The sequence below is a fragment of the Geotrypetes seraphini genome, chromosome 2 (assembly GCF_902459505.1).
Source record: "Geotrypetes seraphini chromosome 2, aGeoSer1.1, whole genome shotgun sequence".
NCBI lineage: Eukaryota > Metazoa > Chordata > Amphibia > Gymnophiona > Dermophiidae > Geotrypetes > Geotrypetes seraphini.
This window is the reverse complement of record NC_047085.1, coordinates 329204437-329224435: the sequence shown is the minus strand read 5'-3', so window position 1 is coordinate 329224435 and position 19999 is coordinate 329204437. Positions and strand designations below refer to the sequence as shown.

At 46.7% G+C, this 19999-nt stretch overlaps 1 protein-coding gene across 2 annotated transcripts in view; it reads left to right on the top strand.

The window, feature by feature from the left end:
* PDIA4 (protein disulfide isomerase family A member 4) overlaps positions 1–19999 on the top strand; it is an 84173-nt gene that overhangs the window by 3686 nt on the left and 60488 nt on the right. Inside the window, exons 2-4 of one of the 2 annotated variants that reach the window (XM_033930187.1) lie at positions 372–888; positions 5117–5297; positions 11799–12004. In XM_033930187.1, the coding sequence (XP_033786078.1) occupies positions 834–888; positions 5117–5297; positions 11799–12004 (442 nt within the window). In that variant the 5' untranslated portion in view covers positions 372–833. The remainder of the gene's footprint in view (positions 1–371; positions 889–5116; positions 5298–11798; positions 12005–19999) is intronic. The other variant, XM_033930186.1, reaches the window with a different exon arrangement.

Genomic DNA, 19999 nt, shown 5'->3' with positions numbered 1-19999 from the left:
ACAGTAAGATTGCTTGAGCAGCTGGGCACATGATGGAAGGATGTTGCAGATGGCAGACAGACACAAATGATGTCATTTAACAGTACACTGAAATTCAAAAGCAGCTTCTGAAGTTTGTTTGGTTTGTTTTAATCAATGAACTCAATTTTCAATACAGGATGAAATTTTTACATATTGATACTAGTCTCAAGATTTTAGAAAATGGCATGGGGACAAAGATTGTCGCTATCCCTGTGGGCTCAGTCCCTGTCCCTGCCCTGTGAGTAACCGCAGGTATCCATCCCCGTGTCATTCTCTAATGTAGATCAAATGCTCATCTGACTCTTGCCATGCAAATCATGGATGCTTAACTTTTTTTCTCTTTGTTGCAGAAAGCTTCTGTGTTAATCCTGTACTGAAGAAGTTAAATATTAATCTTCTTGGTTAAATCCTAACATATAAAATGGCAGACTTCATAAAACTGACAATTTTGACTATATTTGGATTTTATTGATGGCTTTACTAATGGCTGATTTGGATGTTTTAAAAATGTGTTCAGTGACACATCCATTTAAATTTGTTATGGCAGTTGTAATGAAAGCTGTGTGTGCTCTGTGCTGCGTTGAAAATATAGAATCTGCATAGCAAGTCAAATCATTTCCTTGATGGAAAAGAGTGGAGCAAAAAAAATTTTGACATTACATCTTTTATGGCTAATTTGGAGTGAGGAATCGTATCGGAAGCCCTATGGTAAAAAAACCTGAAAACGTATTAATGTAGCAGCACACCATGCAAAAGTATTGCCTTGAAGATATTTGTCATATGTGAATTAAAGATGTCATTTCTGTTGGGGAATGAACTACTGTACAGAACAACTTGCATTGAATGGGCCATTCAGGCTTGGCCTAGGTGAGAAGAATAATGTGTTTTAAATATACCCATTTGGAACAATTTAAGGTGTCAAGCTTTACATTTGAAATTTGAAGTTGACAAATATAATGGTTACATTTGTGTTTATGTTCTGATAATACTGAATGCTTTCATGCAGATGAAAGAAGACTTGTCCATATACCCTCCCATGTCTAGCATTACTCCTCTGTGTCCATATACCACCCTATGCAGCATTCCCCTTTTGGTCCCTGTTCTATGCTCCCATCCATGCCTACCATCTCCCCTCTTTGTGTATATATACCTGTGTCCAGCTTCTCCCTTCTCTTACTCCCCAACACCAATGGCTTTTCACACACTCTCTTTCCTCTCTTAAGAACATAAGAAGTTGCCCCCGCTGAGTCAGACCAGAGGTCCATCTTGCTCAGCGGTCCGCTCCCGCGGCGGCCCATCAGGCCTAGTGCCTGAACAGTGGTCCCTGATTAATTTTGTAACTTACCTCTAATCCCATCCCTATAATCTACCTCTACTCTTATCTGTACCCCTCAATCCCTTTGTCTTCCAGTACCTATCCAAAGCTTCTTTGAACCCCTGTAGTGTGCTCCTGTTTATCGCATCCTCTGGTAGCGCGTTCCATGTATCCACCACCCTCTGTGTGAAAAAAACTTCCTGGCGTTTGTTCTAAACCTCTCCCCTTTCAATTTCTCCGAGTGCCCCCTTGTACTTATTGATCCCCTTAATTTGAAAAATCTGTCCCTGTCTATTTTTTCTATGCCCTTCATGATCTTGAAGGTTTCAATATTTCACTCACTCTTCCTTCATCCCCATTGCTCAGCTTTTCCCTTTCCTTCTCTTCCTCCCTGCAGGTCCTGCACCTCTTTCTCTTGCCTCTAGCCTCTCCCTTCAGCGCCCAAGTGTGGGTCTGACACATCTCCCTTTCCTCCAGCTCCACTCCGCCCACCACATGAGCCCAGTACCTATTTCCCTTCTCCCCCCAATCCCCAGACCAGATCCAGTAACTGTCTCCCTTCCCTTCAGCTCCAGCCGGTCTAGCAGTCCAAGCAAATCCTTATCAAACCCCTCCCTCCTTCATTAGTCCTGCAGCCCTCCAAGAGAAAGATCTAGGTATCATTATAGACAATACGATGAAACTTTCCACCTAATGTATGTCAGCAGCCAAAAAAAAAACAAACAAGTTGCTAGGAATTATTTTTTAAAAGTTTGGTTAACAAGACTAAGGCCCTCTTTTACAAAGGCATGTTAAGCACTTTAACGCAGATTTAACATGCACTAAATCAGCGTGTGTGCTAACCATGAACGCTAAAAAGCTTAGCGCACCTTTGTAAAAGAGGGGGTAAGAATGTTTATAATGCCTCTACCGCTTCATGGTGTGGCCTCACTTGGAGTATCATATTCAGTTCTAGTCTCCTTACCTCAAGAAAGATATAGCGGCACTAGAAAAGGTTCAAAGAGTGACCAAGATAATAAAAGGGATAGGACTCCTCTCGTATGAGGAAAGACTAAAAAGGTTATGGCTCTTCATCTTGGAAAAGAGACAGCTGAGGGGAGATATGATTGAAGTCTACAAAATTCTGATTGGAGTAGAATGGGTACAAGTGGATCGATTTTAAGGATTAGGACACTCAATTAAGTTACAGGGAAATACTTTTAAAACCAATAGGAAGAAATATTTTTTCACTCAACAAATAGTTAAGCTCTGGAATGCATTGCCAGAGTTTGTGGTAAGAGCAGATAGCGTAGCTGGTTTTAAGAAAGGTTTGGACAATTTCCTAGAGGAAAAGTCCATAGTCTGTTGTTGAGAAAGACATGAAGTAAGCCACTGCCTGGTGTTGCTACTCTGGGTTTTTACCAGGTACTGGTGACCTGGATTGGCCACCATGAGAACAGGCTGCTGGGCTTAATGGACCATTGGTCTGACCCAGTAAGACTATTCTTATGTTCTTATGCTCCTTTTAATTTAGGGTGGTTCTTTTAGTCCGCTCTGAATTTGAACTGAAAAATGGTGGAATACAAGACTACTAATTTGATTATTTTGATATCAAGCTCTTTGATTACAAAATGTAGTATATTTTATGATAGTGAAAGTGGCACCTAGAGAATGACACAGGGACAAAGTTTGTCCCCATCAATTCCCCATCCCTGCGAATGCTGTCTGATCCCATATGCACAAGCCTTGATTTTATATTGAAATAATTTTATTAAAGTGTAAAAAAACAATATTCTGTACAACTATCATTTTATAAATCACAAATACAGAACAAGAATCAATAAAAGCCCTATCTTCCCCTCCTCCTCACAAATATCCTCTCCACTATTGAGACAACTGCATTGAAAAATCATGCTAACAAAATACTTCTGTTGCACACAAATGTCAAATCCATAATGCAGTAGAATCCCAGTTAACCAGTACTCAACCAACCAGCAAAAAAAAATTCATCCTGCCATCAAAGCAGCAGCGGCAGCCAGTCCTGACCAGACAACCCCTCCCTTCCCTCCAGCCCTTCAAGAAGAAGCAGCAGCAGCAGCCAGGGTTGACTACAGAGTTGCCTGCTTACAGTGCTGCTGCTTCGGGAGAGCACAGGATACTGGCTGTACTCGCGTGGGAGGGGATTAGGGATGGTGGACCAAAAGTGTATGTGAGGGAAGGACCTGCAGGGGGAAGGGAGATGATGAATACTAAAACTAGGAAGGGGGGGGGGGTTAGAGAAAATGACCCAGACCATAAAGGAGGGTGGAAAGAGAGGAACCAATGCTGAACCTGCGAGTGAGGGTAGGGGGTTGATAGAGAGTGACTCAGACCAGCAAGATGAAGTGGGAAGGGAGACATTAACTCTCAAGCAACCAGAAACTACATTTAATCTGGCATCTACCAATCCCCATGAGTGCCAATAAGTCTACTGTACCTACCCAAAAATTATAAACATAAACCAAAATCCCAAGAAGCCATGTAGTACAGCACCTATATAGTTGGAGTTGGAGATACCATAAATAAAGGAGTTATAGTGAAAGGTTTTATGTACCAACCTCATAGCCCTGCAAAATAGCCAGTCAAAGCTGTTGAGAGAGGTGAAGAAAGGGATTTTATTTTAGCTTGGACCTTTTCAGTAATATTTCAAGGTACGTTATATTCAGTTACTATAAGTAATTTTTCTGCTCATAATTTTTAAGAATTTTTTTCTGAGACAGTGAAGGCTTAAGTGATTCTGCCCATGACCACAAGGAGAATTTAGCAGATTTTAACCCTTTATCCCTAGTTCTCAGCCTACTACTCTAACCATTAGGTATATCAACAGCAATATTACCTTCCTGAAGAGACCCTACCTCAAGGATTGTTTCCTTCAGAGACTATAGCTTGAGAAGAATATTGTTAAGGTAGAGGTGATTTGAAAAAGGGCATGGACTATATTATACCGAAGCATCTTGCGGACATAGAATTAAATACAGTAGACTATCTGTTAACTAGAAGTCAAGCAACCAGAACTCTCAGCAACCCACCAAAATTGAAGAAATGCTGTAATACTTTTAAATAAAAATGAAAATAAAATCAATTTCTGGCAGAAATTTAAGTGTAAACTTGGCATGTGACACCTGAGTACACCCATGCTTTGCCTACCACATGTCTGGTAGTTTGTCTGGAACAGATTATATAATATGGGGTATAGTATTAGACCTATTTTTAATAGTAACTCTCAAGCAACCAGAAACTACATTTATCTGGCATCTATCAATCCCTACGGGTGCCGGTTAATTGAGAGTCTACTATATATTCTCATTCTTTTTCTCTCTTGCTTCCAAACCTTCAGGTGGTCATTATGTGAAACTGAAGTGTAGGAACATAAAAGAAGTAACATTGAGACTCCTGGAATAGACTTTCAGTCAGTCTAAAATGTTTGGCAGAGTTCAAGCTTGCAAAGCATGAATACAATAAACTGTGGTAGCAGAATAAGGGCAGAGACAAAGCTAGTAAGTCTTGTGACAAAATAGCAGGCAAACCAGGTGGGCTTAAACCATTCTTACATCTGGCTAGGGTTTTGTTTTGGGGTATTTTTTTACCTTATGAATCTCTGCCACTTTTTTGTATTGGCTTTAAAGTAAAAGCACCTTAGGGGGAGGCATATTGTAAATTTTCTTTGTAATGAGAAAAATAAATGGTCTTGTGTAAGTAATTGTTGCCTTAATGCTCTGTATGATCAGTTGCCACTCTGTTCCTCTTCCATTTATATTTTAGAATCTCTTCCAGAGGAAGAAGCTGTAGATGTAGAAGAGGAAGACGACGATGAGGAGGAGGAAGAAAAGGAGGAGGATACTGAAGTAAAGGAAGACAACGGTGTTTTAATATTGACCGACACAAATTTTGAAACTTTTACTGCTGACAAAGACACTGTATTGTTAGAATTCTATGCCCCCTGGTAGGTATAAAATACTGCTAAGTTTTGTGTGTGATTTTTGTCCTCATTGTATACAAATGCCTTGACCTTGCTTAAAACATTGTCTCTATGTTCTAGCTCTATATTCTAGGAGTCGCTCATTAATAAGATCTATGGTGATCTGGTACTTTCCCTTTCCATGTAAGAACCTGTTTAGATACATGCATTTTTTTTAGCTATAGGGGGAGGTAGTTGGTGGAAGCAAGCTCCTGCTAGTTGAAGGGCAAGAGCAGGAAGGAGGTTTGAGGATACTAGACTATACCTACAGGTTTGCAGATATATTTGGTACAAATGATTCAGTGAAACCGTCAGGGGATTTGAAGACTTTAGCTACACATTGCATGTTTTTTGGGAAGTCCTTTTGATTTTATCTATGGAGGTTGGAGTAGAGAAGGCATCTATCAAAAGCATCACACTGTCTGTAGCAATTAATAGTGATCCAAAAGGAGCAAGTAGATGTTTTCCCTTCTTACTAGCAGATATTGGAGTAGCTGAACTGTAAGGTATGTCTGCTCGCAAGCATTCTACAGAAGATGTCAATCACAGCTTTTCAGCTCCTCTCTTGTCTTTGCTGCCCTCTTCAGTTCTTCCTTCGGCAGGTGAGCATGAAGCTGTCATTCTGATCATCTCCCTTTATTTTTATGATGTGTTTTTGCAGTCTTGTTGCTCGTGGTTCCAGGATCAATTATGCCTGCTTGGGTAAGACTAGATTCTTTCTGCAGCTTGCAGGTGTATCCTTTGTGTATTCAGCCAGCCTGCTGAATATTTGTGGAGATCAGAGTTCTGGGCCCTCAGCATTTGCTTACTTACTTGACTCAGTCAGGAGCTTGAGCACAGCTGTTAGGCATCAATAGCATCTTTGGGGGCACCAATAGCATCCTTGCCTATTGTAATTAATGGGAAAATTGTGTTTGGGGGGTATTTTGGTGTTTTTAAGAGCTGCTGGGAGCTGTAACCAGGGTTCACCACCTCCAAGAACCCTTTCACAGAATTTTTTTTGACTCTTTAGAGGGAGTTCCCCGGGCTGGTTTTTTGTTTTTTTGGGATAAAGCACAGGCAAGCCCAGGAAATTGCTAGGTGAGGGCTGGATTTTATCAAGTCTATTGTGGAAAGCTTATTTAAACTGTTGGGTGCCTTCCATAGTAGTCAAGGGGCAATGCTGTCTGTGCAAGGGGATATGTTCTCTCCAAGTGCGTATGCTTTAGCAGAAATTTCTGAGCAGAAGCCAGGAACAGTCTAAAAAGGACTGACTGGGGGGACTGGAAGTCTGATTCTATGCCTTTACTGTCTCAGAGTGAATCGTCTCTTCTGGGGGGATTCTGGTTTATAAACAGACTGGAGGCCAGTAGACTGTAGTCCCCCCCCCCCCCCCCTTGAGCAAGGGGAAGACCCGACAAGATACTGCCTATTTAAAGTGATGGCATTGCTGGAGCTTATCCCAGAGTCACTGCTTGAGTTAAGCTTGGAGGCTCTGCAGACTGTGGTGGTGCAGTGCTCAATTTGAGTGCTTTCCAGGCACACACTTCATTTTTTCCGTCACATGTGGATCTTAGCTGCCCTAATTATGGACCATTAAGAGGTCCTGGAGAGCTCTTTAATAGGAGATAAGACAATGACAAGGCTGTATCCATGGCTCCTGAATTTCATTAGTTATTTGTCCAGCCTAAGGTACTGGTTGCTCAGGTTACCAAGTAGACTTGCCTCCTAGTGAGGAGGGTATAGTCTTGAATGTTGCACAGGACCACAGAGTGGATGTTGTCCTCAAACATCAGAAATTTAAGGCAGCCTCAGTGGCCTCTTTTGTGGCATGTGCCTGCCTGTCATTCCAGAGAATGTCATACCATAGGCAGGAACGATGAGGTGTCCCTTTAAATAGTCGTGGAAGGGATTGACTATGTGACTGATGCCCTGTTTGACATTTAGTCTTGATCAAAGTCTCAGCTTATTCCATTTCTACCCGCAGAATGTTTTGGATCAGACAAAGGGTGGGATATTCTGCCTCTAAAGCCTCCTTAGACAGACTCCCTTTTAAGGGGCAAATGCTTTTTGAAAGAGTTTGGATTATCTTATGGCCAGTATGGCTGATTGTCGTCCTAAGATACTTCCATACCGTAGACCTCGGAACTCTCAAGGGTCTACGTGGAATAATTTTCATGGGCCCAGACGCCTTCATCAGTACTCTGTAGGATTCTCCACCTAGAGAGCGGTGCAGGGTTCCAGACAAAGGTACTGTAACTTCTAGATGTACCTAGTTCTCCGGACCATGCTCTTCCACAGCCTCCAAGAAGTCCCAATACGGCCAGGACTATAGCCAAACTCCCACAGATAGGAAGAGGGCTAACTGAATTCTAGGAGACATGGTCACATATCAGCTCAGACATAACCCGACATAATCTGTCAGATCATTTTGTAGATTCATCAGCTAGATGACCAGAAGAAGTGGTCAAAGTCTAAGCAATGGTGGACAGGCTACTAGCCATTTGAGCAATATAGCCCATTCTGCCTGCAGAATTGGGCAGATACTCTGTATACTTCATAGTGCCCAAAAAAGACTGAGTGGAGACCACTCCTGGATCTGAAGTCAGTCAATGTGATCTCAAAGGTGATGCGCTTCTACATGGAGACTTTTTTTGGTCAGTCATTGCAGTGATCACTCAAGGGAAGTTTCTGGCATCCTTGGATTTGACAGAAGCCTACCTCTATATTCCAATTATCCAACTCACAGGAGATTTCTTGAGATTCCATATGCTGGGAAGACACTTAGTTCTCTGCCCTTTCATTTGGGCTTGCAACGGTGCTGCAAACTTTCACCAAGGTAATGTTGGTGGCAGTGGCCCATCTCTGAAAGAAGGGAATTTAAGTGCATATCTACTTGGACGATTGGCTGTCCAAAATGGAAGGAGAATGTGCAGTGACTCAAGTAGTCCATTTGTTGTAGGACCTGGGTTAGATCATCAACTTCCGCAAAAGTCATTTAGAGCTGGTTCAACAACTGGAGTACTTGAGAATATGCTTCGACACAGTGAAAAGCTGGGTCTTTCTTCCCAAGCCATGCAAACAGAAGCTTGTGAAACAGATCTCTGACTTCTTGACAATGCCAGTGCCTACCAGTGTTTCACTATCTCCAGATACTAGGTTCCATGATAGTGACCGTAGAAAGTCTCTTGGGCGATGCCTCATATGCATTTCCTCCAGCATGCTCTAATGTCCCACTGGTCTTCACAGACTGATTCATTCCAGAAGCCACTGGAATGGATGATGGAGGCTCAGCGGAGCTTACGTTGGTGGCTGAGACTAGTCTCTAAGACAAGAGGCATGCCACTACTGAGCCAGTCTATATGACTAGAGAGGACATTGTTATGGGCATGTAGTCCAGGGCCGATGGACTCTCGTAGAAGAAGTGGTCCATAAACCACTTGGAGCTAAAACACCTGGAAGGCAAAGCAATTAGGGTGTTCTCAGCCAAAGCTACAGCAGTGGCTTGTGTCAATCATCAGAGAGGCACCAAAAGTGCTCCACTGAGCCTGGAGGCCAAGCTGATGTTCAGATGGGCAGAAATCCTGCAAGTGATATTAGCGGCACATGTAGTGGAAGTAGACAATGTGCAAGCAAACTATCTCAGCAGGAAGACCTAGGGAAATGGTCACTGTCCTAGAAGGCATTTGACTCCATAGTATGAGACCGTGGTGTGGGGGGGGCCGATGATCTCATGGTGTCGGTGGATAACAAAGTGCCTCTTGTTTGGTTTGTTTTTTTTTGGGGGGGGAGGTGGTTGGGGGGGGTCAGCCAAAGAGCTGAATCAGGAGGCAAAGGTTTGAATGTTGTGGTCCAGCATTGGCCAACGCAAGGTTTGATGTACGTGATTCCTTCATGATAGGCCAAGTCATCCATCGGGTAATGTTTCATCCCAGACAGATGATCCTAGTGGCTCTGGATTGGACGTCAGCCATGGTATGGGGACTTGGAATGCCTGCAAAGAGACAGAGTTCAGTCTACCGCTGCATATGAATCTCTTGTTTCAAGGTTCAATTCCCTAGTGCAAAAAGACTATGTTGGCGTCTCATCCGGATATAGCTAGATTCCTAAAGGGAGCACTGCGTATCAGGCCCCCGGTAAAACCTCAGTCATCTTTCTTGGGATCTTAACGTGGTTTTGCAGGGGCTTTGCCAAGCTCCATATAAGCTGCTGAAGGAAGTGTCTTTTTATGGATCTGATGCCCAAAACAAGCTTTTCTGATGGCCATTACCTCAGTTCATAGTCATCGTCATGTGCTAAATTGTCATTACGCTGAAATGTCTGGGCGCAATTGTCAGCATGCATTTGCTTTACATGCATTTGACTTGCCACCCATTATCTCATCAAGAAGGGTTTCAGAGTTGCAGGTTTTTTCTTGCAGAACCTTTATTTAAATTTATTGAAGCTGGAGTCTTTGCGCACAGTTCCTTCCTTTCTTCCAAAGGTGGTTTTGGTGTTCCATGGCAATCAGGAAGTCAGATTGCCAGCATTCCAGGCATCCAGGCATAGAGGCTAAGAAAAAGGACCAGGTTCTGAAGAAGTTGTATATTAAAAGGATGTTTCTCTGATTTATCTCAAGGTCACCACAGAGTTCAGGCTATCTGACAATCTTTTTGTGCTGACAAATCCAGCTAGGCACCGTACACAGACTTCCAAGGACATGATTGCCAGTTCCCTGTTTCCATAAAGGCACATTCAACTAGAAGTGTGGCTTAGTCATGGGCAGAAGCTCGGGCGATCTCCCCTGAGGAGATTTGTTGGGCAATGACTTGGTCTACTCTACATACATTTGCCAAGTTTTAAAGAGTGGATGTGACGGCAAGGGAGTATTCTGCCTTTGGGTCCTTTTGTTATGAGCTGGTGCAGTAGTCCCGCCCTAGATTTCTGGGACTGCTTTTGTATGTCTCACTCGTTCAGAATGGCACACCTATTGCACTAGAAAAAGAGATTAGGTTGTTACCTTGCTATGATATATTTTCTAGTAGATTGGTGTCATTCTGGACCCTACCCTGTCATTTATTTCCTGTGCCTGCCTATTGTCTCACTCATAATGTTTATCTAAACCTGCAAGTTGAATGCTAGTCAGCATTAAGGGTATGAAAAGTAGTCTATTGCTATGACACTTTGGGCCCCATTAATGTTTCTGTTTGACTTGATTGTTTTGAGTGTTATAATCTGCTCTGAAATTATAATACTTGTTCTTCAGAGAGTTTCCCTGTACCCCTCCTTCACATCTGTTTCTAGAAGGTGCTATTGCCTACTCTGGAACTAACTGTTGGGGACAGCAGAACCCTCTAAAGTAGGAGGGATTTTAAAAAAATCCAGAGTGGATTCTTTCTGCAGGGCTCACAAGCACTGGGATATAACCCGATCATCCAGAATGACACAGCTATCTATTAGAAAAGATATTAGCAAGGTAAGAACCTAATCTATTTTAAGCAATTCAGCCTTATCTTTATCAGCTTCTACATATTTCTCCCCTTCACCTTTTGAGTCTCACAAATGTCACTTTTGCACTTCTTCCTATCACTAATACAGTAAAACCTTGGTATGCAAGCATTTTGCAAGACAAGCAAAACATTTTATTATATCTTAACTTGATATACAAGCAATGTCTTGCAATACAAGTACATACAGTATACACACATCACAACATCAGAACTGAACTGATGGTTATTCTCTCTGACGCTGCAAGAGTGTAGTGACTGTTCTAAACAAGCAAAGTCTTGCAATACAAGTACATGCAGTATTTGCATTAAAGTTTTTGGGTTGTGGAAAGAATCATGTGAGCTTCCATTATTTCTTATGGGGAAATTCACTTTGATTTACGAGTGTTTTGGATTACAAGCATGTTTTCGGAATGAATTATGCTCGTAAACCAAGGTGTTACTGTATATCTAAAAAGTCTGTCTGCCCCCCCACCCCCATTTTACTGTGTCGGCTCTTTTTAATTCCATTTGTGTCTTAGCTGGAAAAGGTTGAGTAGTCGGAAAAGCAATTTTAGCCTGTCTTCTTCCTCTCTGATCTTTTTGTAGTTTATGAAAGCTAATCTATTTTTTCCCCCCTTACCTTCTCAGCTACTACTTTTGAGAACCAAAGCAGCTTTCTTTTGCTTACTGTCCTTACAATAGCTCCCTTCAGTTTTGCCCACTGCTTTCCTACTACTTCCAGATGTTCCCATTCCAGACAACATTTCTTTGATGTAATCTCCCATCTGACCAAGTTAGTTTTTTTTGTTGTTTTTTTTAAACCTAGAATTGTAGAATTGTCAGTGTTTGAAAATTTGAATGTTTAGTGTTAATATTTTTTATTTTTTGGGGGGAGATTAATTGCTTCTCGTGAGGCTAATGTAAATGGAAAAGTGGTTGCATGGGTAATAAGTTACTCTTGATTAGAGCACAGGTTATCTTAATGTGTAAGTTTTATTTTATGACTCCTGTTTGAACTAGATACTTTACTTCATCACAGGTGTGGGCATTGCAAGCAATTTGCAACAGAATATGAAAAAATTGCCAAGACTCTAAAGGAGAATGATCCTCCTATCCCGGTTGCCAAAATCGATGCCACAGTGGCAACAAGCCTTGCTGGCCGTTTTGGTATCAATGGCTACCCGACCATCAAAATTCTAAAGAAAGGGCAGGCAATAGATTATGATGAATCACGGACTGAGAAAGGTAAGAGTGGCATTGCCCACTGCTTGGAGTTAGGATTTATACAAGGAAGCAAGATCAGATAGAAACCAGAGTTTAGGTTACATTTATCTTGCCCCTCTCTTTGAAAAGAACAAAAGTGATCTTTCCTGTAGTGTTGCATCATGCCATCCAATAGTGCCAAACTTGGTATATTCAGAGAAAGTGAGGGAAGAAAAATGACTTTCTCATGTGCTGAAGTACTGGTAAAATTGTTTGTTTTTTTAGTAATGTATCTTTTCTTTTCTTTTTTTTTCATCAAAGGCTCTTCAGCTGAAGCTGCTTTTAAAAAATAATGGGCCTCACCCAGTTGAGTTTTGAGGATTTCCACAATGAATATGCATGGCAGTGCTTGCAAATAGAGCTCATGCATATTAATTGGGGGAAATCCTGAAAATGTAACTGGTTTGCAGCCCTTGATGACCAAGGTTGAATACCCCAGTGCTATTTGGGTAGTTGGGTGGGTATGTTTTGAGGGTGTGAAGACCGTTTTCTATTCTGTACTAATTTTTTATTTTATATTGTAAACTGCTTTGCTCTTATGTATAAGAGGGGTACCGTATTTTCGCGGATATAACGCGCGCGTTATACGTGATTTTACGTACCGCGCATACCCCTCGCGCGTTATATGCCTGAGCGCGGTATAGAAAAGTTTTTAAACATAGTTCCCACCCCGCCCGATTCACCCCCCCAGCAGGACCGCTCGCACCCCCACCCCGAACGACCGCTCGCACGCGCTCCCACCCGCACCCGCATCCACGATCGGAGCAAGAGGGAGCCCAAGCCCTCTTGCCCGGCCGACTCCCCGACGTCCGATACATTCCCCCCCCGGCAGGACCACTCGCACCCTCACCCCGAAGGACCGCCGACTCCCCAACAATATCGGGCCAGGAGGGAGCCCAAACCCTCCTGGCCACGGCGACCCACTAACCCCACCCCGCACTACATTACGGGCAGGAGGGATCCCAGGCCCTCCTGCCCTCGACGCAAACCCCCTCCCCCCAACGACCGCCCCCCCCCCCAAGAACCTCCGCCCGTCCCCCAGCCGACCCGCGACCCCCCTGGCCGACCCCCACGACACCCCCACCCGCCTTCCCCGTACCTTTGTGTAGTTGGGCCAGAAGGGAGCCCAAACCCTCCTGGCCATGGCGACCCCCTAACCCCACCCCGCACTACATTACGGGCAGGAGGGATCCCAGGCCCTCCTGCCCTCGACGCAAACCCCCCTCCCCCCCAGCCGACCCGCGACCCCCCTGGCTGACCCCCCCACCCCCTTCCCCGTACCTTTGGAAGTTGGCCGGACAGACGGGAGCCAAACCCGCCTGTCCGGCAGGCAGCCAACGAAGGAATGAGGCCGGATTGGCCCATCCGTCCTAAAGCTCCGCCTACTGGTGGGGCCTAAGGCGCGTGGGCCAATCAGAATAGGCCCTGGAGCCTTAGGTCCCACCTGGGGGCGCGGCCTGAGACACATGGTCGGGTTTGGCCCATGTGCCTCAGGCCGCGCCCCCAGGTGGGACCTAAGGCTCCAGGGCCTATTCTGATTGGCCCACGCGCCTTAGGCCCCACCAGTAGGCGGAGCTTTAGGACGGATGGGCCAATCCGGCCTCATTCCTTCGTTGGCTGCCTGCCGGACAGGCGGGTTTGGCTCCCGTCTGTCCGGCCAACTTCCAAAGGTACGGGGAAGGGGGGTGGGGGGGTCGTGGGGGTCGGCCAGGGGGGTCGCGGGTCGGCTGGGGGGGAGGGGGGTTTGCGTCGAGGGCAGGAGGGCCTGGGATCCCTCCTGCCCGTAATGTAGTGCGGGGTGGGGTTAGGGGGTCGCCGTGGCCAGGAGGGTTTGGGCTCCCTTCTGGCCCAACTACACAAAGGTACGGGGAAGGCGGGTGGGGGTGTCGTGGGGGTCGGCCAGGGGGGTCGCGGGTCGGCTGGGGGACGGGCGGAGGTTCTTGGGGGGGGGGCGGTCGTTGAGGGGAGGGGGTTTTCGTCGAGGGCAGGAGGGCCTGGGATCCCTCCTGCCCGTAATGTAGTGCGGGGTGGGGTTAGTGGGTCGCCGTGGCCAGGAGGGTTTGGGCTCCCTCCTGGCCCGATATTGTTGGGGAGTCGGCGGTCCTTCGGGGTGAGGGTGCGAGTGGTCCTGCCGGGGGGGGGGGTGTATCGGACGTCGGGGGGGGCATCAGGCTTTCAGGATGGGGACAGACCTTCAAGGGGGGACAGGACTTCAAGGGAGGACAGTGCACGGAAAGTCAGGGGGGGTGAACGGAGAGTCGGGACAGCGCACGGAAAGTCAGGGCAGTGCACGGAAGTCAGGGGGGGTGAACGGAGAGTCGGGACAGCGCACGGAAAGTCAGGGCGGGCGAAAGGAGAGTCGGGCAGCATGCGCGTTATATGCCTGAGCGCGGTATAGAAAAGTTTTTGTACATATCATCGTGATTTCTGCGCGCTATACCCCTGTGCGCGTTTTACAATGGTGCGCGTTATATCCGCGAAAATACGGTATATCAAATTGAATAAACCATAGGCAAAACTTTGCCATGTGCGCATCATGCACACTCCACACCGGTAGTTCAAGTTCTTCCCTCACCAAGTCCAGCATTTCCCCTTTTTCTACCTATTCCTCAAAGGTATTGAGCAACTTCCTTTGCCTAATCCCTCCAGAGTAGCGCTGGAAAGACAGAAAGTCTACAAAACACTCATTGCTGCCAATCTTATTTTGCTACCCCTTTCAGAAGCTTAGTCTGCCTGGTGTTCAGGCTGGCCCTGAATGTGTATAGCTTCATCTCGAGTTTCTCAGAAACAGTTTAGCCGAAGCTGCTTAATTAAATTTTGTGCAGTTCACCTACATTCAAGGAAAAGGAGGTATTCAGAGTTTCATTTTGGGGCTCTTTTACTAAAGCTCAGAGTGCACCAAATGCTACCTGACCTGTTTTGCACCTTTGGGCTTTGAGGCACTTAGCGCACTAAGCTTTAGTTTAAAAAAGCCTCTTTTAGTATTGTGATTTAATTGCTTACATGTACATGTGTACTGCACTACATTTATAATATTCCTAACAAGTCCAATACTATCCAGCTATCAGTTTAAAATACAGGATTTCAAAATAAATCAACAATCTTTCCTTCCCTGCACAGGCCTATCTTTAACAATTACTTATTTTAAAAAACTCTCCCTGATCCAAAAGACGTTTTGTTTTGTATTTCTTTTTAATTACAGTATTTTGTAACTATTTCTATAGCACTACCAGACATATGCTGCACTGTACAGAGCCATAAAGAAGACAGTCCCTGCTCAAAAGAACTTACATTCTAAACAGACAGTAGGAATAAACTTTTGTCAGAGCAAGCATGTATTAGATGGAACATCACCAACTGATAAAATAAACTGCCTCAGGGATTGCTTTAAGAGATTTGTGGTGCACTGAGACTTTGTGGGTGCATTGAGACTTTTTTTTTTTTTCTCCCCCCTCCTCCAGGCTGCTTTCAGGTATCCTGCATGCATAGTCTCCCAAACTAACTATATAGCCTAACACACTCTATTTGAGTGAGTTCTCCCCCCCCTCCCAATCCTCTTGCCGGCCCTGTTCAGCCAACTTCCATTGGGATGCCCTACTGGCTATTGTCAAGTTTGGGGAGCTCTGATTTAATAACTTTATTTTTATATACCGCATACCACAAACAGTTCAGAGCGGTTTACAGAGGAAGAGACTGTATACAGACAGCAATATTACAAAAAACTTTCAAAATTACATTAGCATGGTAAGATTAATCAAATTTTTCCTGAAAGTGTTTTAGAAGTACATCAAGGCAGAAGTGGAGTCAGAGAAATTCGTCAGAGATAAGTTTTGATTGACTTCTAAAAGTTTGGTAAGAGTACATTCGAGATAAAGTTGGTTAAACATTTATTATCCCAGGACAAGCAGGCAGGTATTCTCACTAGTGGGTGACAGAGCCCCGATACGGACGTCTCACAAGCATGTCTTGCTTGAAGAAACTCAGAAATTTCGAGATGCCCGCACCGCGCATACGCCAGTGCCTTCCCGCCCGATGGTCCGGGCGTGTCTCCTCAGTTCTTTTTCTTCCGCGGAGCTGAGAAGTTTACTTCAATTCTACGCCAATTGAACCCGTTTTTTTGCCTTCTGCATCGCCGCATTTGAGTTCTTTTGCTCTTGCCGTGCGTTTGTTTCTTTCTTTGATTTTCTTTTTTTAAAAAAAAAAAATTTTTCCTTCCGACACCGGGTCGGCCGTGTGGCTTGGGCCCCGCGCCTTCGACCTTGCGGCGGAGCTTTTCCGGCCTATGTCCCGGCCGATCACCGGTTTTAAAAAGTGTAGCAAGTGCCAGCGCGCGATTTCACTCACGGACCCGCATCGACGCTGCCTGCAGTGTCTGGGTCCAGACCACTCTCCGAAATCGTGCCGGCTTTGCTCCACTCTCACAGCGCGGGCGTTTAAGCGCCGCTGCTTTTTGTGGGAGTCGATGTTCAAGATGGAGGCTGCATTGGATCCTGCGGCTTCGACATCGACTGGTGCTTCGACTTCATCTGCGAAGCCCTCTGCCTCACCTGCTGCTTCGGGCCTTCTGAAACTGGCTTCGTTTACACCAGTTTCGGCCTCGACCTTGGCGCCGGTGCCTCCCTCCATCTCCTGTGAACAGGTACCGACCCCTGCAGTTCCACCGGTGGTGCTCAAAGTGCCGAAGGCTGGCAAGCAAAAGCACTCGGCACCGAAAGAGCGCGGAGACCGTGCGGAAGGGCCCCCTTTTGGTGCGGATCCTTCCATATCGGCTTCGTTGCGGTCCATCTTGGAGGCTCAGTTTGTGGAACTCATGACCACCATGGGGCCCCGGCTGATTGCCACGATCCAGGGTGACCTCCCAGTTCCGATTCCGAGGGGCGGGCCGCCCCCCTCCTCCTCCTCCGCGCCGCATGACCTCGTTGCTCGGCGAGGAGGAGCGACAGTCGGTGGCCGGTCCCTCGAGGAAGGCCTCCTTTAGTGACATGCCTCCCTTGGAGCCTATTCCCTCGAGGAAGGCCTCCCTTAGTGACTTGCCTCCCTTGGAGCATATTACCCCTCCCCATGACACGGTGTGGCATCCATCCTCGGGGCCTCCCAGTCCTGGGCACAGCAGGAAACAGGACGAGTTCTTCCGAACCCCTTATCAAGCCTGGGCGGCGTCTCGAGAGGCATCGAATCTTCCGCCTCTCCGATCTACGGCTTCGAGCCCTATCTGCTCTTTCGAGGCTTCTGGGGACCAGCATACTCACCGACGGTCTCGATCCCCCTCCAGGCATCGAGAGGGGCATCGATCCAGGCACTCTTAGAGGCATTCTTCTCGGCACTCGACCGTCTCTCCTCAAAAGAAATTGCCTCGTTTGGGGTACTCTGCTTCGGCTGGGTCTCCTCCTCCGGGACCGGAGTTCGAGGACCCCGAGGTTTTTCACTCACCCTGTTGTTTGCAGGCCTCTGTAGAGCCCGAGGCCTCGACTTCTTCCAGTCCTTCTCGAAGACCGGCGCTGGCGGACCAACTGTCTTTTTCCTCTTTTCTAAGACAAATGGTGGATGATCAGGACATTACCCTCGATTCTGGTTCTCAATACCCCAAGGAGTACCTCGATACCATGCACTTGCCTCATCCCCCAGCTGAGTCCCTCCGCCTGCCTCTGCATAAGCTCCTCGACCAGACCTTCATGAGATGTTTTGAGTCTCCTTACTCTATCCCTGCAGTCCTTGGAAAATTGGATGCTCGATACCGCACGGTGCATCATAAAGGCTTCGAGGGACCTCAGCTTTCCCATCAGTCCCTTCTGGTCGAGTCCTCTCTCAAGCGGTCTCATCCAGCCCAGGTGTATGCTTCGGTGCCTCCGGGCCGCGAGGGCAGAACCATGGATAAGTTTGGACGACGCATCTATCAGAATTCTATGATGGCGTCCCGAGTTCTCAATTATAATTTCCACTTTGCTACCTATTTGGAATTCTTTCTTCCTGTACTTCGGAAGTTTACGCCCTACATCGAGTCCCAGGCTCGTTTTGAGTTCGAGGAGGTGGTAGTTTCGCTGTCCCAGCTTCGTCTTCAGTTGATGCAATCTTCCTATGATGCCTTCGAGCTCTCGGCCCAGGCTGCTGCCTGCTCCATGGCGATGCGCCGTTTGGCCTAGCTGCGTACCATTGATATGGACCCGAATCTTCAGGATCGCCTGGCAAACGTTCCGTGTGCTGGGGCGGATCTTTTTGACAAATCCATCGAGACGGTCACGAAGAAATTGTCTGATCATGAAAAGTCCTTTCAGTCCATTCTTCGACCGAAGCCTAAGCCTCAGCAGTCTCGACCCTCTCGACCGCCCTTGATTTATCAACGGTGTTATCAACCGAGGCAAGCTCCACCTGCGAGGCAACCAGCGAAGCGGCAGCCTCCACCGAAAGCTCAGCAGAAGCCTCAGCCGTCTACTGTCCCCAAGGCTCCTCAGCCTTTTTGACTGTCTCTTAGAGAGCATAACCAACCTCGTTCTGCCTCCTTCAGTTTTTCCCATCGGGGGGCGCCTCCATCAATTTTATCATCGCTGGGAGGCTATCACCACTGACCTCTGGGTCCTTACCATCATCAGGGAGGGGTACTCTCTTCAATTCCATCGGGTGCCTCCGGACCACCCTCCAAGAGAGTATCCTTCCAACTTAACTCAGACCGCCCTTCTTCTTCGGGAAGCTCAGGCTTTGCTCCGGCTTCGGGCCGTCGAGCCGGTCCCGGTGGACCAACTCAACCGGGGGTTTTACTCCCGGTACTTCCTTGTTCCGAAGAAGATGGGCGACCTCCGGCCCATTCTGGACCTCAGGGTCCTCAAAAAATTCCTGGTCAAAGAGAGGTTTCGCATGCTGACCCTTGCTTCTCTCTACCCCCTCCTCGAGCAGAACGACTGGTTATGCTCTCTGGATCTCAAGGAGGCCTACACTCACATTCCCATTCATCCGGCCTCTCGCAAATTCCTCAGATTTCGGGTGGGACATCTGCATCTGCAGTATCGAGTGCTTCCATTCGGCCTGTCTTCGTCCCCCAGAGTCTTCACAAAGTGTCTGGTAGTAGTGGCCACTGCACTCCGGAACCAGGGTCTTCAGGTATTTCCCTACCTCGACGACTGGCTGATCAAGGCTCCCTCGGCCTCAGGGGTAATCTCAGCGACCATGTCCACGATTCTGTTCCTGCAGAGTTTGGGATTCGAGATCAACTTTCCAAAATCTCATCTACAGCCTACCCAGTCTCTCCCCTTCATCGGGGCGGTCCTGGATACCATTCGTCTCAGAGCATTCCTTCCTCCTCAGCGTATGGATGCTCTTCTTCATCTCTGCCAGTCTGTATCTTCTCGCCAGTCCATCGCAGCGAGACATATGATGGTCCTCCTGGGCCACATGGCCTCTACAGTTCATGTGACGCCGTTTGCCAGACTCCATCTCAGTATTCCTCAGTGGACCCTGGCATCTCAATGGACTCGGGTGTCAGATCCGTTGACTCGACACATCATCATCACTCCTGCTCTTCGGCGGTCTCTACTTTGGTGGATGACCTCTTCGAATCTATCCAGAGGTTTGCTGTTTCACACTCCTCCCCACCAGAAGGTTCTCACAACCGATTCATCGACCTATGCCTGGGGGGCTCATCTAGATGGTCTTCGCACTCAGGGATTCTGGACCAGTGCGGACCGACTCCATCAAATCAATCTCTTGGAGCTCAGAGCCATCTTCAATGCTCTTCAAGCTTTTCAACATCTGCTTCACGACATGGTAGTCCTCATTCGCACAGACAACCAGGTTGCCATGTATTATGTCAACAAGCAGGGGGGCACGTGCTTGGCCTCCCTCTGCCAGGAAGCTCTCAGAGTCTGGGATTGGGCGGTTCACCACAATGCCTTCCTAAAAGCTGTCTACATTCAGGGGAAAGACAATGTCTTTGCGGACAACCTGAGTCGTCTTCTCCAGCCTCACGAATGGACGCTCCATTCCGAG